Source organism: Carassius gibelio, chromosome A17 (assembly GCF_023724105.1).
Source record: "Carassius gibelio isolate Cgi1373 ecotype wild population from Czech Republic chromosome A17, carGib1.2-hapl.c, whole genome shotgun sequence".
Taxonomy (NCBI): Eukaryota; Metazoa; Chordata; class Actinopteri; order Cypriniformes; family Cyprinidae; genus Carassius; species Carassius gibelio.
In genome coordinates this window covers 20194955-20219488 of record NC_068387.1, presented here as the reverse complement: position 1 = coordinate 20219488, position 24534 = coordinate 20194955, and the positions used below count along the sequence as shown (strand labels likewise).

Genomic DNA, 24534 nt, shown 5'->3' with positions numbered 1-24534 from the left:
AACATGATTTATTGGTTAAAAATGACAACATGATAATTTTTTTTTTCCATTTTGCTATTAATAAACAACAACATCAAAAACAACTTTAATAATGGCAGGTTCAATTTTTTTGTGAATATTTACCCCATATATATATATATATATATATATATATATATATATATATATATATATATATATATATATATATATATATATATATATAGTTTTTGTATCCCATGATAAACAAAATAAAGATTTAAACGTAATGATGCTAAAAATGTTAAATGATGCTTAAAAAACACTGATCCCAGATTTCAATGGATGTAAACACAAAAATTTACTTTGTAAAATGAACCTACCCTGAGAAATATTTACTTGAGTGACAACTAGACCCAGCCCCTAAATAATAATACACTTCTTTATATTATAATAATTGTAGTTTTTAGTAAATTACATAAAATATTAAATAATACTACATTTAAATAAATGTTTTAATGACGTTTAAAAATTTCAAATCAGTTTAAAAGCTATTGGCTAATTTAATAACTATTAACTTACTGTTTTTCATCCGAATTGAGCTCATGCATGGCATATTTGTAAGTATATTTGAAAATATGCACAAATATAATATCTAAGTTTGTTAACATTTTAAATTTGATCTGTCATATCATTTGCAACTGCGAGCATCCGACAAATATTCGAGTTATGCAAGGCCAGACAGGTGAAACAGAAAGAGGTTACCAGAGTTTATTTCTGCTAGCGGCAGAAGCGCACAGGGGGGCACGCCTTTGCTACACAAACCACGCCCAATAACTAATATCTGCGTTCTGATTGGTGGGCGCGACTAACGGGGCGTCGACTTCCGGTATGCGGAGGCTGGAATTTCAGGTTTCTCTCTTGTGTGTTTCGGGGTAACGGTGACGCGCGTCGCCCTGAACACCGACTCTTTTTCATTTCTCTGTCCTCATTCATTTGCCTGCATGTGTTTAGTCTTAAATAAGTATGACTGAGAGCGCGGGGAATAAAAATGAGGATTGTCATGCAGCGAATGGTGTGAAAGCAGGAAGAAATGGCATGGTGAAGAACCATCATCACCATCATCAGTGTCAAAAGCAGGAGGAGGTGAGGCCACATAATGCATTGAGAGCTTTGAGTCATGCATGGCTGATAGTTGATATCTGCTTGTGCAATTAGTTGTACGATGAAAATTATGATGCATGGCAACACACTGCTTCTGTTCTCAAGACTTTGTGTGCCAGGATTGTGCTCAGTTAGTGCATCACATTCAGTTTCACGGTTTATGCATGGTCACGTGTGGAAAAGTAAAGTTTGACAGCCAGATGAGATGTAGACTTTCTCCTGATAATATTGTTTTATGAGCCCTGGCCGTAGCAGTATCAAAAATACGATGATGTGGCTAATGTGAAATTAAGTAAAAACTCGTCTGGATAAACTGCTGAACCAGAAAGTTAATGTGCAACCTCATGCTGCTTATGCATTCGTGCAAGTCAAATGCATTGAAAACGGCTTGTCAAGATCTAACTTTATATTTCTTGTGCTGTATAAAACACGGCAGTAGTTTTAGTAATAAACAGTATCATTTACAATTATAATCTGTATGTAGTTTATGTGAATATTTTCATTTATATCACTAAAAATAATATTAGTAAATGGAAATGTATATTAGTATATTTTATTTAAAGTTATAGAAAAAGATCTATAGATTGATCAAAAAAGCCCTATATAGGTAATAAAATTTTACTTTTTTTTTATTTGACTGGTCTGTGTATTAAATATATTATTGATTTGACATATATTAAGATATTCATATGTAAATATTATTAATATTAACATCTATATTTTATTTCCTTTAAGCTTGTAGATGATAAAACATCTACAAGTGGATCAGTGGATCTAATAGCTAAATCGCTAAATGAACTGAGGAAGGCAAGTCATGAAACTTGATCTCATACTATTGTCTTGTGCGGGTGATTGTGAGCAACTCATGATTCAAGTTAAACCTCTAGGAATTTTCTGTCATGTGCCTCCTGTACATACGTGTTTTGAGTGGGAGAACGGTCCGCTTCATCTAGTCCAAGATATTCCATGCTTTGTTAATGTCACAGCTCCTTTGTTTATGCAACTAAACTGTCTTGTAAAGTCATATCAGCTCTTTCGACTTCTTCTGATCGACTCTCCATTGTAATGTTCAGCAACAGCTTTCAAAGGTATATTATCTAAGTTTTGCAAGTGTGTTATCGTGCATTTTTCAAAAGACTTTTCCCGTAAGGCGCTTTCAGCCTTGCAACTGAATGCAAAGTTGTGCTGCTGTCTTGGAGCTGGTGGCAGCTAACGTTTACTGTCAGTGTTGCTAGACTCCGTGGTATTTGTTAGCGGAGCATGAGTAGTCACATGTGCCTTCAAATCACAGGGTGTTGAATGAACTACTTTGTCTGTTTGGTCCAAAACTTGTGCGTGATTCTTTAGTGACCATGAGTTTTTGACAATGAGAGGCCAAATGTGCTAAACTGTAAAAATAACCACAAGGAATCTGATGTTTCTGCAAATGTTTCCTTTGCACAGGCGTTTTACACATCTTGTAATCAGTAACCACAATGTGATGGTACCATGACTACAGTGTTTAACTGGGTTTTGCTTTACAGGTTTACCATGCTGCATGCAATGGAGAGCTTTACAGCAGGCCGTTCATCGAGTCCTTTGAGGAAACTCCCATGCTGGTCGCCGTGCTCACGTATATGGGCTACGGCATCCTCACCATCTTTGGATATCTGCGGGATTTCATGAGGGAGTGGAAAATAGAAAAATGCCACATAGCCAGAGAAAGGGAGGAGCAGAAGGTAAACAATGTCACGTGTGCATGGCGGGAAAAAGCAAATATATACACTACCGTTCTTAGAATTTGTTTTTTTTTTATTTATTGGAAAGACATTAATATTTTTAGTCAGCAGAAAAGAAATACATTTTTAAATATATTCCAATAGAAAATGTTTAATAATATTATACAATATTACTTTTGTGTGTTTTTGTGTATTAAATTAATGCAGCCTTGGTTAGCATTAGAGACTTCTTTCAAACACAGAAAAATCATACTGACCCCAAACCTTTGAATGGTACAAAATGTAAATGTAAAGATGGACACATATATATATATAAATGGTTTATTGTAAACTTTCCTTGCAGTTTCATGTTATAAGGAACATTTTTAAAGATTAAATTACAAAAATTAGAAGCCCTTTAAGCTATTTGAATGATTAAAACTCATATGCCTGAAAAGAGGGTGTAATTTTCATGATTTTTCTGTGACTCCTTCAAATAATGAAGCTGTGTGAAGCATTTTGGTAAGTTTGAGAGGAAGAGGTTATTTTGTCAGAGGAAGGATATTGTGCCGTTTACCGTTATTGTAAAGTACTTTAGGGCACTGAAAGGTTGCGCTTTGTTTTGCTATGCACCTTTTATGGGTGTTGTTCTTCCTAAAATATTGGATCCAAGACGATTTACTCACCCAAATGTAAGGAGCTGTTTTCAGGCAATGAACAAAAAACATCAAGTATGTGAATCTGTCCTTGTTTTTCCTTTCTATATATATTTTTTTCCAGGACTTTGTTCCACTTTATCAAGATTTTGAGGATTTCTACACAAGGAATTTATACATGAGGATTCGGGACAGCTGGAACAGACCCATTTGCAGTGCTCCTGGGGCCACGTTTGACCTCATTGAGCGCAGTTCCAATGATTACAATTGGACCTTTGAGTAAGTAGGCCATCTTGGACCTGAACAGGAAAACAACACCACGTCTTTTGTCTGTTTTACCTCCCAGAGAGAGCTGCTTTAATATAATGATTATAATATCAAGGTCACTTTCAAGCCAATGTGCAATAAGCTTTCAAAAGTAAGGCTGCTATTGAAAGGACTTGATTATTATAACCTGATGTGTAACATGAGGTGACTGAGGTTGCATTAGACTTAAAATCCAGTCAAGGGTTAGTTTTGGCTCAAAATAAAATTTAAGTAAATGTATTGTGCTCTTTCAGGTACACTGGGCGAGTGGTGAAGGATGTGATAAACCTTGGCTCGTATAATTATCTGGGCTTTGCAGAGAACACAGGTGCCTCTGCCACAGCTGCTGGAGAGGTGACAGTGAAATTTGGGGTGGGCATGGCCAGCACCAGACAGGAAATGGGTGAGTGCTTATTGGTTACTGTTGCTTTTTGGGAAATATTGGGACATATGGCACATTTAAGCATTAAACATAGGCATGCAAGTCATTTTATTTAGCATTTGTGCTATTGACATAGCTATTATTAGCTCAGATTGTGGAGAATACTAAGGAAATGTGTTCTTTTAATTTTTTTGACATTGTAAGCAACCACCTAAAATCCACCAAGAACACACTGGGAAATTAGAGGAAAAGTCCCAAAGAAAGTGTTTTTGTTTCATCATCATCATCTGTTTTTATTTGGGCATCAGAATTCCACAAAATCAACATAGTAACAACTAACAATCATCAACACAACAGGCGAAACCAAAAAGGATACATGCGCAGATGATCAAGTACATTAAAACAAATAAATAAAACCGTGGATCTGATGCTCAATGTTTGAAAATGTGACATGCAGAGTAGTGAAATGAAAAAAAGTAATGCAAGATCTAGAGATGCGTTTTTTAGAAGTTAGGGTTAGCGTTCGACTACTCTAGACGCTTATTAACTTTTGTAACTTGAATAAAGATTAAGATGACTATACAGATGATAGTATGTGAAGATTGTTTTTAAGTTAATTTCAATTTAAAGTTTTTATATATTTCAGAGCCTATAAAATAATAGCTTTCAGTAATACTGTAATGTTGACTGGCTTTAATTAATATCTAAAATTTAGAGAAAAAATGCATTTAATAGAGACATCAGTAGCAGTATCAATGATACTGGCCTTTATTAAAAATAGGCTTTTAGTAAAAAGTTGCCATTAAACACATATTTACATTATAGCATCTTTATGTTGTTTCTACATTAATTTGGAGGTCCATTGTGAAATTATGACAATATAAATATATTAACGTGTTTAACCATGATTAATTACAGAAAAACGTGTGATTTAAATAGTAAAAAAAAATAACGTTAACCTTTTATAGATATTAATGTTGGTAATTTTAGTTAATTTTACTGCTGAATATGCATTTCAATTTAATTGCTAATTTTAAAGCCCCCCCCCCACCCCTTCAAATTTTCAATTTGATAATCCGGCCCTCAAATGAAGACATCTATATATGGCTTTAGCAGCAGTGTTAATGGATGAATTTCAACATTTCCAACTTTTCTGACAGAGTTTTACCTGGTAAACTGTCTAACAGCTAAAGCTAAACATGCTAATTAAATAACTTGTTAAATAAGTTGTACATAATATTATAAAAATACTGGGAAAGCTATCAGGCTGTCTCCAACATTGGTGGCATATTTTGCTCTGGTCAATGTAAAACGTTTTGCAATGAAACTGTTCTTTTCTCTTGTATTGCGACCTACAATCAAGTATAACGGATTATCGGAAAATAAGAAAAACTTAGGGCTGGAGACTTGGTTCTGTCTTTTGTATGTTGATTAGATGGAGGCAGAGTTGAATGCGGGCTTCCTGGTGATTTATAAGAAAGGGGCAGGGATTAAGTAGACTAAATGAATGGAGAAGTTTGCCATACGTCTGTTGTTTTTTACTGGTTGGTTCAGTTATGACATTTTGATCAGGATTTGTAAAGATTTGTGAATTATTTGATCAATAATGTGCATTTAGAAAAAAAAAATGATGCCGATTGATCGATGCAGTCTTTTAATCTAGTTATTATATGGACTTATGTTGGAACTTTGTTTTCGAAATATACACAGGTGATGGTTCTCTAGTTACTGTTTACAGTAAGTGAGTGTTTGCTTGCGTTAGCTGATTTATTTGTGTGATTTGCTTAGGCAACCTCGACAGGCATGAAGAGTTGGAGAAACTGGTGGCATCATTCCTGGGAGTGGAGTCGGCTATGGCTTTCGGCATGGGGTTTGCAACTAACTCCATGAACATTCCTGCGTTAGCTGGCAAGGTTTTAAGTGCTAGACCATTTGGATTCCTCACTATCTTTCTCCTGCTTTGCCAGCTCCTCTATCCCTATCTCTTGCTGTGATGATCCACCCAGGCAACTCCTAAAATTCATAGGAGTGTCAGCACAGGCGGATCCCACCTTGACCTGTCGGTGCTTGTTTAAATGATACTTAAGTTCCTGTTGTGTGAATGTTTTCCTTTGTTGGTTTAAGTACACTGGGTGGATATGCCACATTTTATCACCAGTGCAGAGGGAGGAGATTAATGTAATGGTATTGATAGACCACCGGTTCCAACTCAAACAGTTTGTGTGGCTAACACAATGGAATGTACTTGATAAGGCAGAAAATCACCACAGGAAACATGCGTTTAGCAGCAAGTGCACCACAGAGATTTCCCAAACTTACTTCCTGTTGCAGGCCAAGAGAAACTCTAGTGGTTTAGCAATAAAATGCATGACATTCCAGATTTACATGGTCGAAACTGACATTGAAGGATGCATATTATTGCCAAGCGCAGAAACAACAGAGACAAAAGAAGCAGCAAAAAAGCTCATCATTTCAAAAGCTAATTAAATCCTAACCTATGATATGTATGTAAAAAATGTTTTGATTGTAAAATAACGTAATGCATTTTGTAATATGACACTTTAAACTGCCCACTTAGGGGGAGGAGACCACAAAAAGATTTTAAAGTACCATTTCCATGGTAATGCATTGTCAAATTTCTAAATGGTTTTCACAGGAGGAATTTCGAGGTTTTATGCTTTCAAATGATATCTAACTTAGGGTGATTGCTTAAATATTTGATAGAGTAAAAAGCCAATGAATTATGTAATGGCCGTGGGCCCACCTTTGTTCCGGTGACACTTAAGAGGTAAAAAAAAAACGTATCATTTTTAACATGCCCTAACATTCACATAGGGGAGTCACTAAGAAAGTACTTGTATTCAGCAAGGTTGCATTACATTTTCTGTTTCAATTTCAAACAAATCCTGTTCTTTTTGTTCCACAAAACTTTTAAGCATCACTACTGTTTTCAACTGTGATAATAACAAGAAATGTCATTTGAGCACCAAATCAACACATTAGAATGATTTCTGAAAGATCATGTGACACTGAAGACTGCAGTAATGATGCTGAAAATGATTAAAATGATTAAAACAATCATAATATTTGATATTACAATTAAGAATTTTTGATCAAATAAATGCATTTTCTTACAGTGACCTGACACAGTTTTTCTTGTTTGCAGGGATGTTTGATTCTAAGTGACGAGTTGAACCATGCCTCTCTGGTACTCGGAGCAAGGCTGTCCGGCTCCACCATCTGGGTTTTTAAACACAATAGTGAGTTTGCACTGACAGGCACTTCTCTTATCTTATCATCACCATATCTCTATGCCCTGAGTCCGTGTTCACAGCTGTTAACAGCACAAGGTAAAGAATAAACTATTGGTGCAGCTCCAGTGCACACAAAGCATGACCCATGACGCTGCAACTGCTCGAGGGGAAGCTTGACAGACCTTGAGCCAATGTCCAAATCTTGAAGCTGAGGTCTTTAGGTTTACTTTTTTGTAGTCTGTGGGTTGTTTTTAAGGCTTGTTTCTGAATGCCATTTTGGTTAATGTCCAGTCAGACACTATGAATACAAATTTTATCACTGGAAAGGTCAGCTCTCCTTCACATTTCAGCTGTGTTATTCTAAATGAATCATTTAAATTGGCAATTTGGACAGACGACTGTCAGAGATTAATACATGAGCTTTTAAACTGTGAATGGGTAATGGTCCTTGAAACTCTTTAAAGTCAGATTATAGAGGCTTTGGGAGACTTTAACAGCACGCTGATAACTTATTCCTGAAGTGTTTGAAGCAGTTCTTGCACTGACACTTTGTAATGGATTGTGGAATCTGTGGTTCCTTAAATTATGATCAAGGACACAGGCAACATTTTACTACACTATCACTCCAGAATACCACATCATTTCCATATGGCCACTTTATCAGTAGATAACTTCACCAATATCATGCAATTTAATTTTTATAAAGACAAGCCTTATACAAATTAAAAGAAGTCTTTTGGTCAAAAGTAGTTATTTTACTCTGGGTTAAACATGGGTTAAACATTTCATTTGCTTAAATGCAGATATGCAGAGCCTGGAGAAGTTGCTCAGAGAAGCTATTGTTCATGGCCAGCCTAGAACACGTCTAACCTGGAAGAAAATCCTCATTCTTGTGGAGGGCATCTACAGGTGATTGAACTCTCTCACTTTCTTGGATTCCCCTTATTATTGCAAATGTGCATCTGTATGGCAGTGGCTTTCTCAGGTGTGAAACATGTTATTGCATGTACATTGCTGCACTTTTGACAGTTTAACCAGCAAATGAATGGCCAAAGTTGAAAGTACTCGAACCTGTTCTTTACTCAGTATGGAGGGCTCCATCATACGGCTGCCAGAACTTATAGCACTGAAAAAGAAGTACAAGGCCTACCTTTACCTGGACGAGGCTCACAGTATCGGGGCATTAGGACCCTGCGGTCGAGGGGTGGTGGAGTATTTTGGACTGGACTCCAAAGATGTAGACATCATGATGGGCACCTTCACAAAGAGCTTCGGTGCAGCTGGTGGATACATAGCAGGGAGGAAGGTATGAAGTGCCAATTTGTAATTGCAATACTTTTTTACCAATAGCAGTCCTTATACACTTTCTTTAAAAAAAAAAATAATAAGGCTGTATTTATTAAAAATAAAAGTAAAATACAGTAAAAATTGTAATATTATTGTTAAATATTATTATAATGTTATTATTATTTTTTAATTTTATTACAATTGAAAATAATTGTTTTCTATTTTAACATATGTTTATATTAATTTGATATAATTAAAAATGTATTCCTTTATTCCTATCATTTATTTTTCAGGATTTTTGATTAATAGCGAAAAACATTATCTATGAAATCTTTACTGTCATTTTTGATCAATTTGATGTATCCTTGCTAAGTAAAGTACTATTCTTTTCTTTTTTTTTTTTACTTAAAAAAATGTATACTTGTGTCTAATTTCCTTATAGTCATTAGTAAAACTGATATACAAAGGCCTACAAGATTCTTAGTCATTATAAAATGTCTTGTTTTTTATGCTTTAGGATTTGATAGATTACCTGCGAACTCATTCTCACAGTGCAATTTACGCCACCTCTATGTCACTTCCTGTCGTGGAGCAAATCATCACTTGTATGAAGTGCATTATGGGGAAGGATGGAACGACAATAGGTTAGTTTTACTTTATTTTACCAACTTGATTTTTCTGGGCTTCAATTTCATCTGAGAAAAAAAGAAAAATATTCTTATCATATACTTGCCCTCATACTGTTCCAAAACCATATTATGTTATTTCATCTATGTAACACAAAAGAAGAAACTCTGAATAATATACTGGCTGTTTTATCCTAATGAATCTTGACTGAAGTTTTTAAGCGCTGAAAAGCACCATAAAAGTTTTCCATAATGCTTGTGTTCAAGTCTCATAAAGCCATAAAATAACTTTGTGTGAGGAAGACATTAATTATTCAGGCATATAGGTTTGGAATTGCATGGGAGTGAGTCAAAAAAGACCATTTTAATTTTCAGGCAAATAAATGTCAACTGTGTGTTGTTCAGTGCACCACAAGGTGGCAGAATTGACCCAAAAGTAGATAATCGGCTTGCAAGGATGTACCATGCATGGTCTTCAGCATTTTGAAGCTGCTTTACATTACATTTATACATTTATTTACCTGCCAGAATTTTTATGTCTTTTTCTTTTCTTTTTTTTTTTTTTTTACCAAAGTGCTGGCTAGAACTTGCACATCACAGCAAATAATTCATGTGGCATAGATACAGATCAAGCTGCTAAACATTTCAAACAAATGTTGTGTCACGAAGTCAATACAGTCCAAGAGTCCTCCGTTCTGTTTTCACGAGATGAAGGTGTTAGGCTTAGAAAACATCACTAATGTGTATGGGTTTTTTTATGCCAATCAGTCGTACAGTAACCAGTCACGTCTTCCTCTCCATGTAGTTGCTGTTCTCATCTGCACATCATTCACTGAAAAGCGTCCCTTTACTTTGTTAGCTCTGTTGTTCTTGTCTTTGCTTTATTGGGTGTTTTATTTCACTGCGCAAATACAATCTTTATGTTTGTTTGCTCTGTGTACTCTGGATCAACTTGGGCCAGAAATTGAAATAAGTGTTTCTCAAAGATCACTTTGAAGTGAGATGGGGAAGATTTTTCTTCATACAATTTCCCAGCGCTCATGAAATGAGACTGATTAGTTGAACAGCTGTACACCGACTCCGTCCAGGTAAAATATTTAGCTTAAGTTTTAAACTTCAGAAATGTGTTAACAATTACCTACGTAACTAGTGTGATCTGGCCCTTTGGTTAGACCCACCGAACTGCCTGTTTTCCCCCCTGCCACTCAATCAACGCTGGCAGCTACAACAATCAGGCTCTACCGGTCTGTTGGGTCCAGGTGCTCAATATGACTGATATGAGTACTACTTTGCTTGGCTAAAGGCTATTTTCATCTCCTTACAAAGACTTATTGTTTCCATCATCTTTAAAGATGTCTCCTGAAAACATCCTGCTGTCTCCCAGTGACTTTTCTCTTCTCCTTCACCTGTTAATGGATTTGCTGATGACTTTCACCAGCATCCCACATTGGTGCAAAAAAGCTCTTAACTCTTGACCTATGAGATGGTTGTGCTTTCATCCAGCAGTAATAAAGTTCTTTTTTTAAATAATTATTTCTATTTTCAAGAACAAATGCAAGCAATTAATTATACGAAGACAATGAGCTTTTGTTATTATTATTATTTTATTTTTTATTTTTTTGTATTTCAGTCGCTACCCAACCAACTGAGGAACCAACAGACTAGAAAATAATATATATAAAGTTACAATCATTAAATATATATATATATATATATATATATATATATATATATATATATATATATATATATATATGTATTAGGGCTGTCAAATGATTAAAATTTTTAATCAAATTAATCAGAATTTTCAGTGGATTAATCAGGATTAATCACTATTTGCATTTACACCTGAATCCTAACCATTTTTTTTTCCTGAAATGCATACCAAAAGATAAATAACAGGACACATACATCATTTTCATGTATTGATTCATCAATATGTGGTTCTTTTTTTCTGAATTTCAAAAGTTTAACATTTACTTAGATCAAATTTTACCTGAGCACTATATCAAACCATGCCATTTAACTACAGATAGTGTAAGAGTTTTAGGTGAACCAGTGGTTAAATATAGCCACATATCTATGAAATTATGCATAGAGAAACACAAACATGCTCCACCATCACATAAGCAGCACTCTGGGCACTCTTGTTTTTGGGAGGTGTTCATTTGCTCTGCCACAATACTTTAGGATCGATATTTTCACGTTCTGAAGGCTTCAAGTGCCAGTAAAACCAAGTAAAAATGCATATGCTTTTCTAAACAGCTGTAATTTTCGCTGCATTGAATGTAGGCGTTCTGCGCATGCGCAGTTTGAAACGCAGGACGCTATAACAGGAAGAAGCTCCAGCGTATCAACTACCAAAGTCGTCTCTGTTTATCGAGCTTGACATGAATGTATTTGAGAGTAAATGGGGTAAAACCTTAAGCTTCTTCTGTGTTTTCGTCGTGGCGCTCGCCGCTGTTTTTTACTATCTTGAGAATTCAGAGATCGACGACTTTTCCTGACCTGAATAATTTGTCACACTGCGCATGCGTGAAATGCGTTAAAAAATTTGACGTAATTAACGACAAACAACTAATTAACGTCGTTAACGCGCTATTTTTGACAGCCCTAATATATATATATATATATATATATATATATATATATATATATATATATATATATAATTTACATGCAGTGGAGATCAAAATTAGAGAACAACCTATAATTTCCTAAAATTCCTAAAACCTCCTTCCATGCGAGCATGCACGACAATGCCCTCTGTCACACTACGAAATGTGTAAAGCAGTTCCTTGAAGCTAAGAACATTGAAATAATGAAATGGCCGGGCCAGAGTCCTGATCTTAACCTGACTGAAAATCCTTAGTGACGAATTTATGGCTTAGAAACTCACTACAGTTAGCGAATTATAGAAGAAAGTGGAAGAAGGGTGGACCAAGATCACATCAGCGCAGTCTTGGAAACGAATGATGTCCTGCGGCCGCAGATGAGCTGAAGTCATTCAAAGCAAGGGCCTCTCTACTTCCTACTAATTTCTGACAGCTGTAACCCTCCGAAATTTTAGTTGTAATCTTCCTTCCTGCTACAGTGGTTACTGTTCTCTAATTTTGACCAATGTGTTTTCCACAAAATAAATGTTTTTGTTCAATTGCTGTTGAAATTTTGTCAAGCATGTCAGTAGCACAGGGGTACCACTGCTAATATTCCTTCAAATTTTAACGATGAAGATTAATTTCCGAAAAAAATCTCTTTTTTTTATGGATTGTGATCTCCACTGTGTGTGTGTGTATATATTATTATATGTATATACTTCAGTGTGGACAAATTGCCTCCAGCACTCATTTACGGCCAGGGTTACAATTTATATTCTTTCAAAATGTGTCATTTCGTTACAATTGTGTCAAAACAAAGATTTCAATCCCACTTCTCAAGTTTATGCAATATTTCAGTAGATCTAGTAGGCAATTTGAAACATACAGTACTTATTTCAAGTTTTGTTTTGGGTGTCATACTTGGTGATTCGCTGTACTTAGGTAGCTGATTTCATCATCAGGATGATTATTATGTAAAGTTAATTTAATTATATAGTTTTTATTTCATCTGTGATTCGTTTGCATTTGATGTCCATGCGCAATGCAAAAATATTTTCTAGTTATTCCGTATTTTCCAATATTGAATCTTTGAAACCGGATCAGTTTAGGTGAAAAGCAACTTTTTCACTTTAAGTATAAACAATTTAAAACAAGCTAAAAATTCTGTCGAAAAAAATTATATTCAAAATGCAGTCTATTAAAACAACTCTTAAAATTACTTGAAGCAACAGTGCATAAAATATTATATTCTTTTAAGGATTTTTAGACATTTTTACTGGAAAACAAGCCAATTAAAAACCCAAGGTTTTATTTTTATTTAAATTATTTCCTCCCAGATCTGTGAGGTTTGCCCTACATTTTCCAATTCATTTATTGTTTCTGAATACAGATGCAGATGCTTTCACAGTCTAGTGATTTCACAGTCCGACTTGTCCTTGGCCTGAAGGGAAATAAAGTTTTCTTTCAATCAGATCTGGCTTTCAAACCATCCAAAACTCCTGGCGTCCCAACACAAAAATGCAGATAAGACATATTCCTGGCCTTGCTCATTCTCAGGGGAAAATGCACAAAAAAATGTGTGAATTTGAAAGATTTTGCTTTGTAAATCAAAGTGGTGACCCAAGTTGCCATTTTTATCTTGCTGTGGTGTGTGGTGATGAGCATAACTGATCTCAAAGTTAAGCCTGGATACTTCTCTGGACAAACAGGCAGACTTGACAAACACTGGGCATTCGTCTTAGTCTCGAGGTGTTGACTTGCCCTGTGAGAGAGAGCAGATATACATGTTTTAGGTGTATGATTGTTTACCCACATCTCCCTTAGAGCAGGCTAATGGAGTGTTATTCTAGATGTTGTGGTGTGCTTCTGTTTCTTTGACACTTTACATTGTTGTGCAACTATTTCAAACCAACAGACATACACTAACTAACTTCCCTCACAGCCTTATTTTTATCAGCATGAAAGTCTATTGCGCCTAAACTGGTCTCCTTTGCATGGCGCCCATTGAAACTCTGTCAGTACTTTAACTTTGCATTAGGGAAAAAAAACTATTACTATGGTGGAAATTACAGGATGGTCACAGAGCAAAAGAGATTTTTTTTAATGCTTCAAGGATGCTCATAAACAGTTTCATCATAGTTGTTCTGCTGGGTGCTTGTGTTTAATGCGCTTGAGTTTTTTTTCCCCCTGAACATAACTCACACTTACTCATGTGAGTATCTAATTTTTACAGTGAGTGATATACATGTATATGTGTCAAACACAGCGCAACGGAGAAAAGTAGTATAATAATGTTAACTATTTGTTGTTGGACTTTAAATGTGCTTTTAAATAAATTACATGGAATTGAAATCTTGCATGTAAAGCAAGTGATTATGTTTTTAAATAGGATATACAGCCGGTTAAATATTTTATTGTAAGATCTTTATATTATATTATATTATATTATATTATATTATATTATATTATATTATATTATATTATATTATATTATATTTTTTTAATGATGATGAATTAAGTGTCTTAATCTCACCAAGGCTGCATTTATTTGATCAAAAATATGGTAAAATCAGTAATATTGTAACATGCTATTTTTTGTTTTATTTTAAAAATCTTAACTTTAACTTTAGCTGAATGTTCAGTGTCACATGATCCTTCAGAAAAGATTCTAATATGCTGGTTTGGTGCTCAAGGAACGTTTCTTATTGTTATCAATGTTAAAAACCGTTGTGCTGCTTATTATTTTTTCTGAATTCTTTAATGAATAGAAAGTTGAAAAGAACAGCATTTATTTGAAATATAAATATACTGTAACATTATGAATGTCTTTACTGTCGCCTTTAATTATTTTAATCTTGCATCCTTGCTAAATAAAAGTTTAAATTTCTTAAAAAAACAAAAATAAAAAAAAAAAACTGACCCCATACTAGGTAGTGTAAATGTGAAACGTCTCTTGAATTCACAGGTAAAGTGATGCTTCTGATCAAATAGAGTGAATGTGGATGACTGAAATGAATCTACCTGTAAATGGGTGTAAAATCCCGTGTTCACTTTCCGCTGATTTGGACTTCAGCATCAGGACAGCTGCTAGCTAGTGAGCACCACTGCAGCCCATGAATGATTGAGACCACAGATTTGAGCCGGGAAGGAGCTGCTTTGCTTCCTGTTGCCCTTCTCCAGAGAGGTCCTCGTAAGGGGCGAGAAGGCATTTGGCACGTCAGCCACCCTCAACTCCTGGTGCTTTTACTTATCTCCTCCCTTCAGATGAAAAGGAAGTGAGGAGGAACTGGCGTTACAAAAAAGGGAAACAGTCCCCACATCTGGAAGTTCTTTTGGTCCCTTTCGCTGCCTCTCTTGCTCCAGATCCTCCAGCTTTGGGTCTGGAAGAAGTTAGCAGGGGCGTGCGTTATGGAACTAGCTGTTGAAAAGGTACCCCAGAAAGATTTACTTTGGAGATTTGAGCTCCACCTCTGTGCGCTCGACCTATGGCCCTTGTTTGGCATCTCAATGGCCCAGTGTTGGGGAGCTTGTACTTCCGTTAATGGCTATTGCTTTCAGATGTTCATGTTCATATGAAAAGTTGTTCACCTGAGCTGTGTGCGTACTGTAGCTGTTCGATTCTCTTTAGGTATTCTTTAGAATCTCTGCAGATTCCTCTGTTTTAAGGGCTGTTAAACATAATAGCCTTGATTTAAGTCTTCCTGAGTGATTCAGCTTCTCGAAGTTGCTGTTGGAATGTGAACTATTATGTAACAAAATATACATTTAATTGAAACCATTTTTTATGTTTTATATTAAATATCGAATTGCATTTTTTTTAAACTTAAATTTTAATTAAAATTACACTAGACTGAGAGGTTTAAGATCTCTCCACAAAGTTTAACATTGACCAAATTTATAAATACATATAAATTTATTGCTGTGATGGCAAAGCTTCATTTTCAGCAGCCATTGAGCCAGTCTTCAGTGTCATTTGATCCTTCTGAAATCATTCTTATATGCAGATTTGATGTTCAAGAAAGATTAATTAACATTATCAATATAGATTTTTTTTTGTAAACTTTTAGATTTTTTTACAGGATTCTTTGATTTAATAAAAAAAAAGACATAACATCTTTTGTGACATGTCAGAAATGTCTACTGATGTTTTTCTTCCTGTATTAAAATAGTATTTAAAAAATCTTACTGACCACAACATTTTGAACGATACTGTATGATTTAATTTCTTGAACATTATTGTTTAACTTGAATTGCAATGTGTACAATTGCAGTGTTTGACTGATTTCTCAGTTTCACAGCTGCATGATTTATCCAAACTGCAGGTATATTGATTGATATGAGCCAATATATAATAATGACATTAATCTTCCGTGGAACACAAAATAAAATGTTTTTGTATCTCAGTGTTTTCTTGCGATGAAAGTTGTTGTTTTCCAATGGATTTTTTGATCCGAATGACTTACATTGTATGGACAAAAACAGTTGAAAATGTCTTATTTGGTGATGTCATTCAGGTTTAAAATTACATGAGGGTGAATAAATGATGAAGATGATGAACCAGGTGGTTCTAAAAGATTGATCTGAACTTTTTGAGAACCACTGCCATAGTTTGTAACACTACATTATTTGGGCAAGGAATCAATGGGAATCACCGAACACGTAACTGGGCTTCCATTATGTTTAACGTTACACATTGGCCAGGTTTAATTTCCTTACCAAAGAGCAGCTGGGCTCACCCGGTCATGACTTGGCGAACCTGCATTATCTGTCAGTGGCCAATTTACATCGGGGGATTGAGGAAGCAGTCCAGTTTCACAGCCAGTCAAATCTCTTTTGGCAAGGGCTCATCAGTTGGAACCTCAATAGCTCCGTTATATAGACTAGGCTGAATTATTCAACCTTGAGATCCCTTCTTTATGACCCTTTTTTTTTTCAAAACCACTAAAAGCCAGACAAAATGTTAAGTCATAACAGCGCAGCGTCTCTTTGGGACCTTGTAGCTGTGTCACCCTGCATGCACGGCAAGCATGACGATTGCTAGATCTTTGGTGTCTGGATGACACCAAGGTGAAACGTTGTCACAGAGCAGGAAATTCCTCTGTTCAAGCGTTTAGCATGCATGGAATGTTTGACGAAGCAGAACCGAGGCTTTCAGAAATGTAAGACCTCTAGCGTGGCTCTCAGATCACTGCGGTGGACTAAGTGTTTTAAGAGCTCCATTGACGTGGACCGCTAAGCAATCCTCCCCCAGGGAACATGCGTCCTGCTTCCAGAGGGAGCCGTTGAAAAATCAAGTCCCTAATTTTCCTGTTTTTGTCAGGATTATTGGAACCATGCTGGCAGGTTGTTTGCAATATAATTCTCATTACTGTATTCTTCTTCCGCACCACTCACACAGAGGATTGTTGCAAGCTTCTGTAACCTGGAGCACCAAGGTTTTGTTTTTCCAGCTGATTCAAATCTTTCTGCCATTAGACGTCAAGCTTGGATCTGAACTGTGATAAAAAAAAAAAGCACTTTTGGATGCAAACATCTTTTGTATTTATTTTAAATTGTGTTTTTTTTGTTAGTTTGTTTGTCTTAGTGTTTATTTATTTATTCATTTACTTTTTACATGTATTAAAATTGTAAGTAAAAGTTATGTAACAGTGTTTTGTTAAAAAAAAAAAGGTTCAATAAACACACAGTTCAAAAAAAATACAAAAATCAGCATGCATTACATATTTCTTCTTGAACAGTTTCAGATCTAGCGATCGTGCAAGCTTAAGTATAAAGTTTATAGCTCAGGTGGTCGACTTTCCTAGTATCTGAAGTAATGAGTTTTGTGGCTTGGTGAATTTTAATTGTCTGATCGCATGAAAGGCTGTGGAAAAAGATGCTCAGTGCCAGATGACAGAATCACTTCTTTTTTTCTTTTTTTTTTCTCAGCTTAATGGTTTGGGTGTGTTTGTTGGTTTCAGGCCGTTCACGTATCCAGCGGTTGGCTGAAAACACAGTCTATTTCCGTAGGAGACTGCGGGAGATGGGATTCATCATCTATGGCAACAATGACTCACCTGTGGTACCCATGATGCTCTACATGCCCGCCAAAATCGGGTTAGTCTTCTTTTCTCTCTTTTTTCAATCTATCAATATACTAATACATATGAATATGAATATCAAAATTAAAGAATTAGTTCACACAAAAATCCCTCATACAAAAATCCCTTGAAAAAAAAGAAAGAAATACATGTTCTGGTACTTTGTTCAGTGAAACACAAAATGACTCATTTCTGACTCAGTGTTTTCCTAAAATGGCATTACATATTACGTAGTGACATCTGTCAAGCTCTAAAAAGCTCATAAAATCATAATAAATGTTTGTAATAAGTGTGTACAGCTTCAATATAAATGTTTCAAACCCTCATGATAGCTTTGTGTGATGAACAAGCCAAAGTTTAAGTAATGAATTCATGCAATGCAGTGTGCAGCTCTGAAAATCAACTGAAATGTATGATTTGACTTGTCAATGAGTTGAACTAATGTCTGTTCCTCAAACTTCTAAAAACAAGGAATGTAGTGCACAAGTCTGCACTATTTTGCTAGTACTTTATTCATCCTCTTCAACATTCTTCCTTTGTGTTCCAGTGTTATTTTTGTATTATTTATATACCATTTTAGCATTTATTGATTTTTTTGGCTTATATTGTAATACTTTCAGTTTTCATTATAATTTGAATGCACATTATACAAATTTTAAGAAATGCAACTCACAGTTATAATGTTAATAGTGTATCTGATTTACATTTCTAGCAAAAAAAAGCATTAAGTTTTAGTATTTTCTGTGCTTTTCTCATTTTATTGTATTTTTTAAATTCTCATAGCTCTAATTAATTTGTATTTTTATTTTTAAAGTTGAGTTTTTTTAATCTAATATTTATATCTAATTTTATTTTACACACACACAATTCAAAATACCAAAAAGATTTACATTTTTATTTTAAAATGACATGAGGGTGAATAAATAATGACTGAATTTCCATTTGTAGGTGAAGTAATATTTTTGAAGAAAAATTTTGTTTAACAGGGTTAATAAGTCTATAAATGTCCAAATAAATCCAAATGGATTACACTCATAATAGTTTCTTAATAGTGCCTCATAATAGCACATAAACAAGCGCATAAGGGAAAGCTTAGTTTGGAAAGAATTTCTTGAAAATTGATGAGGCTGTGGCTGTGTTTCCAGGGCGTTTGGTCGGGAGATGTTGAAGAGAAATATTGGAGTAGTGGTGGTGGGCTTCCCAGCCACGCCGATCATAGAATCCAGAGCCCGCTTCTGTATCTCTGCGGCCCACACCAAGGAAATGCTGGACAGGGTAACTACTCGTTTTCTCGCCACAGCGAGTACATCCAGTCATTTAGATCAGCAGCACTGTACCCTTTTTACTAGGCTTTGTTTCTCATTCCTTACATTTTAGTGTTTACAATGGAATATGTGGACTTAATGGAAAGAACCATGAGCTTTGATGACATATTGATGTTAAAGTCGACGTACAGAGCTCCATAGAGTAAGATTAGTTGTAATGTGCTTCACATTTCAAGAAGGATGTCTCTCAACAGGAATTAGATCAGGAATGTGTGTCGTCTCTGTACTTCAAAGTTCAAAACCCCTGTCCATCAGTCTTCTGAAATATAGTATCTTAAACTTGATACAACTTTTATGTTTGAAAAAATAACTTGTCTAAAGAATTCCAGGCTCCTCCTCAAACTGTCCTGTGCTATAAATTAATGCAGGTCCCGACTGAGGGTTTACATAAGCAGCTCTTGCTACAGGGGTCTGCACTGGCAGCAGATCAAAGAGCATCTTAATCTACCTCCCCAAGGACACTTTGATTTAACTATGATGAAAAGCACACCGGCCTTCAGCAACCCCCCCCCCCCCCCCCCCCCCCCGTGCTTAAAAAAACACTGCGGACTTTGATGTGACCAGTTATCACGTCAACACATTTTTCAGTGTCCTTCTGACATATTTTCTTGCATTTCTTCCATTGCTGAATGGCTAAGATTGTTCAAAGCGCATAACTAAAGTTTAAAGGGTTTAGAGCGGGACGGTTTAATGGAAATATATATCACAATATATTTTTATTACCTTTAGATGATTATTTATTATATGTCTTGGTTATTATTATTTTATTAATTTTTTTGTCCTAATTTCTTTTCCTTTTTTTCAGCGTTCTTCTGATTTATTTTCGTAAATTTTGGGGGCTGGAAATTTTGTCATAATGTACTTTATAGCCTTTTGGTGAATTTTTCTTTTTTATACATTTGGATTTATGTGTTTGTCTTGTATTATTTGATTTTAATGCATTTTAGTGTATGTATTTTACTTTTATTTAGAATCACTTAAACCAAACAGACATTTTTGACAAGTTGATTTAAAATGTTTAATGCAAATAGTAAAATGTAGTAATAAGTAAAAGTAGAAAAAAACGTTTTTTAACAAATGAACACACAGATGAATATTTAAATGACTTTTAAGTATCAAAACACAATTGTTTTATGGATAATAGCACGAAAATAGCTGTATTGTTCTAATTTTTTGGCTGAAACATTGTAGTATATGACAGATGTCAACATTTGAGTGATGATTCAAATGATTCATTGAATCAAAGTTTTAGATCAGTTCATTGAACTTACCAAATCTAATTGCAGTTTTTGACGCTGTTGATCAATTAATTGTGAATGTATCGTGTACATAGAATATATTGATCCGCCCAAGTGCATATAGTCTAACACTTCTTTGAAAAATTAACAAGTTACCTTAATAACTGACATTTTGTGCATTTAATGGAAACTTGAACCAGAAGTCTGCATGGAATCAGTTGCAGTATAATTTATTCAACTAGCATTGCCATGACTGTATTATATCAAACTTTGACAGTACTGCATGGTAAGTGGCAGCTGCTTCTCAGCATTAGCATGTTATGACTTACATGTGTAACCATGAAAGTAATGGAGCATGTTGATTGTTTTCAGGCGCTGGATGTGATCAGTGAAGTAGGCGATCTGCTGCAGCTGAAGTATTCGCGGCACAAAGTTCTTCCCTCGCTGGACCGGACCGTTGATGAAGAGTGACATACTTCCTATCTGAACCAAATGTGCACTGCTCATCATCTGCTCTCCAAAAGGAAGCAGTGAACCACTTAATAAATATATCTTTTTTTAAACTTATAGGTATATCATCTTTATTTTAATACATGAAGCTATGAACGACCAAACACTGATGCTTTTAGAAAAAAAAAAAAAAAAAACCTCCCCAGTTTCCTCTACTGCATTTGTCACCTCAGTTTCGTTTTGACGTGAGGTCTGGGGTCTGTTTTTAACTCGTTGTGGCATTCGTTTAGGGAAATAAATATTTTGATTTTTCTCTGCCAGCCACAGGAAGCTTTGAGTACTGCTTGTGTACTTGCTAAAGCCATATGTCACTGCAGCCTTCAAAACCATTTTTGTGTACAAAAAACATTGAGACTTTTTTTTTTTTCTCTCTAGTAAGTGAGAACAGACTGGTAGCGAACCCATAATTCGGAGGATCCTGACCTATGAAAGGAATTACAGGTTCTTATGGCATTGTCATTACATTCACGGTGTCGAAAACCTCCACAGCTTGGCTCTATAGTTGTTGTTGTTTCCACAGATTTTGACTTGCGGCCTGCTCTGGTGTCTTGCGTCAATCTGGCTATGGTTTTTCTTGTTACCAGGATGTTTATTTTTTCATTGAGATACAAATCGTGGAGGGTGAAGTTGGTTATGTCTGAGGGAAGTCTAAGTAGAAACATGCATACTTATCAAATTTGCACCCCTGAGGAAACTTGGATTATATGCATTACTGTATCTCCAAAGCTGCAGTGCAAGTTGTGCGATCCCAAAACTTGAATCATTCATCCAAAAATGAAAATTTGCATAAAGTTTACTTGCCAACAGGCAATTCAAGACGTAGATGAGTTTGTTTGTTTTTTTAATCGATTTGATGAAATGTAGCATATCACCTGCTCACTAATGGATCCTCTCCAGTGAATGGGTGCCGTCACAATGAGAGTCCAAACAGCTGATAAAAGCATCACAGCAATCCTCATGACTCCAGTCCAACAATTAATTTCTTAGAAGTGAAAAGCGGTGTGATTTAAAAAAAAATCCATCAAGCCATTTTAACTTTAAACCATCACTCCCAACTAAAAAACGAGTCCATCTATAATAATGTTATTTATTTGCTTAAAGGTGGCTTGATCTGTGCATATTTTTCAAAATTTTTGAATTATCAAAAGCAGTATTATAGATAGAAGATGCATATTTTAGCTGGAAGCATTCATTTGAAGTTAAAAACATCATAATGTTGAATTTATTACAAACATTACAGCTTTTCGATCCACAAGACATGAAATGTGGCTGAGGCGGAGTAAATTTTTAGCAAGTTAAAATTTTTGGATGATCTATTCTATGACTTGCAACCTCTGATAACTATGTTAATAGTGACTTATTAGTGTATGAGTGCAATGGCATGGATAACTAATAAGTTTGCTCTCTCTAAAAAGTTTTCATTCTCTAGTTTTATAAGCTTTCCTCAATATTGATTGAAGTTTGTTGACTTATGATTGCAAAAAAAATTTTTAAACGCTTTTCAGCATTCATAAAAAGAGCTTTATGTTATGTATATGGTCCTTTATTAATGTACATATTTATTTATTATTCAAGTTTCATATCTTTTATTGTTTGGATAAGTGTACTTTAATCATCAACGGCAGCTCCAGATATCCTCTTATATGCACATGCATGATGTGCATGCTCTCAGTGCACATACTACTGATGAGTATTTTTATATCATTTTAATATTCCAAGCAAAGCATGTGGGATGTTTTCACTGAGTCTGCTGGTTTATGGCGTTTTAACGGTGTTGCACCATACACTCTGTGTTCTGTTTTGTGGCTTCTGTTGCTTTGGTCCTGTGGGGTATACAAGTCTTTTACAACATCAACATTTCTTTTTAACCATTTTTTTAACCTGTGTTCCTTTATATGTAACAAGAAACTACACAGATCGAGAGATGTTTTAAAATAGCAAGAAACAATCTTTTTTTCTTGATAATATAAAAACTGACATTTAAGAAAGATTATTTCAACTATAAAGACTTCTTGTTCATATGAAACACATGCTTTACCAGCACATTCACTGTATGTGCTCTAATATGACTTGGACTTTGCTGCCTGTATAGTGCATACAGTTTTAAGACCTACTTTTCAAAGTACACTGTTGGCTTCATTAGTTGAAGAGTTGTTTCACTCCTAAGGAAATTAAATTACTATGACTAAATCTATTGTTAAGGTTTTTTGTGTCCTTTTCTCACTTTACATTTTGCACATTTTTATACTGTCCCGACTTCATAATTAAATGATATTGGTAATACAGTAACTGCTAGATTAGAAATGCGATAGTTTTGAATTAATACCTCAGAGGACTTCATATAAATGACCACAAGACCACATCAGAGGAAACATACTGTACATATTAAGCTTCTTGGAACTGATCGTTGGCAAAGCTTCAATTTATACAATTCAAAAAATAATGTATTTTATATAAAAAGGTATTCACTGCTGTATAAAAATATATTTATTTTATAATACAGTTTTCACTTTTATAAAATGTATGTGTTTAATATACATGGCAAGATTAACCCTTTAACTGCCGCTGGACCAAATGGTTGAGCACATTTTGAGTCACTATATTTTATTGAGAGGAGTACCTAACTTAATTCAAGCTGATTGAGCCATCTCTACCATCTGGTAGAGGTATGTTAAGCCAAAAAAAATCAACAGCATTTGTCACAACACTTCTTCTTTGATGGATGTCAAAGAGAAAGAAATCACTCCTGCCATGTAAACTGTTTTTGGTGAAATTTTGCAAGGTAAGCATATTTTTTTGACATATTACACTGTAAGAGCCCTAACTTTACAAAAATATTTTACTTGGTGCCATGAAAAAACTTTAGTATGTTTTCAATAATTTTTCAAAAACGTGCTCAACCAAATGGTTGATTTGTCACTTTATGGTAAACGTAGAAAAGCTAAGCTAATGTTTTAAAAATTATGGGACGTGTTGGGAAAAAAATACATTGAGTGTGGTAACTAATGACATAAGGAGATAAGAAATGCAAACAAAAAATGCTTTTTTCTTGGTGGGGCAGTTAAAGGGTTATTTGAAGTTGTTGAAAGTCTGCAAGGCTGCATTTATATCCTCAGAAATATAATAAAAATTTTGTGAAATATTACAAATAATAATAATAATAAAAAGATTTTTAAATATTTTATTATATTTTCAAATGTAATTTATTTTCGTAAATGTTTTTTTACTCCAGTCTTCAGTGTCACATGATCCTTCAGAATTCATTCTAATAAGCTGATTTGGTGCTAAATAAACATTTCTCGTTAATACCAATGTAGAAAACAGGTACTTTTTTTCTTCTTTTTTTTTTTTTTTTTTTTTTTTTTTTTTTTTGTAAACCGAGAAACGTTATTTTCAACATTTATTTGAAACAGAAATAAATAACTCAAATCAATTTAGTGCATCCTCACCGACT

General features: G+C 34.8%; 1 protein-coding gene across 1 annotated transcript; it reads left to right on the top strand.

Annotated features, from left to right (window-relative positions):
* The first annotated feature begins 850 nt into the window (after window positions 1-850).
* LOC128031713 (serine palmitoyltransferase 2) lies at window positions 851-23270 on the top strand. The gene is made up of 12 exons (XM_052620075.1): window positions 851-1104; window positions 2646-2840; window positions 3600-3754; window positions 4036-4184; window positions 5952-6076; window positions 7330-7423; window positions 8221-8326; window positions 8504-8723; window positions 9222-9348; window positions 17888-18023; window positions 19153-19282; window positions 20943-23270. The coding sequence occupies exons 1-12, from the start codon at window positions 985-987 to the stop codon at window positions 21039-21041; spliced, it is 1656 nt and encodes a 551-aa protein (XP_052476035.1). The 5' UTR covers window positions 851-984; the 3' UTR covers window positions 21042-23270.
* The last annotated feature ends 1264 nt before the right edge of the window (window positions 23271-24534 follow it).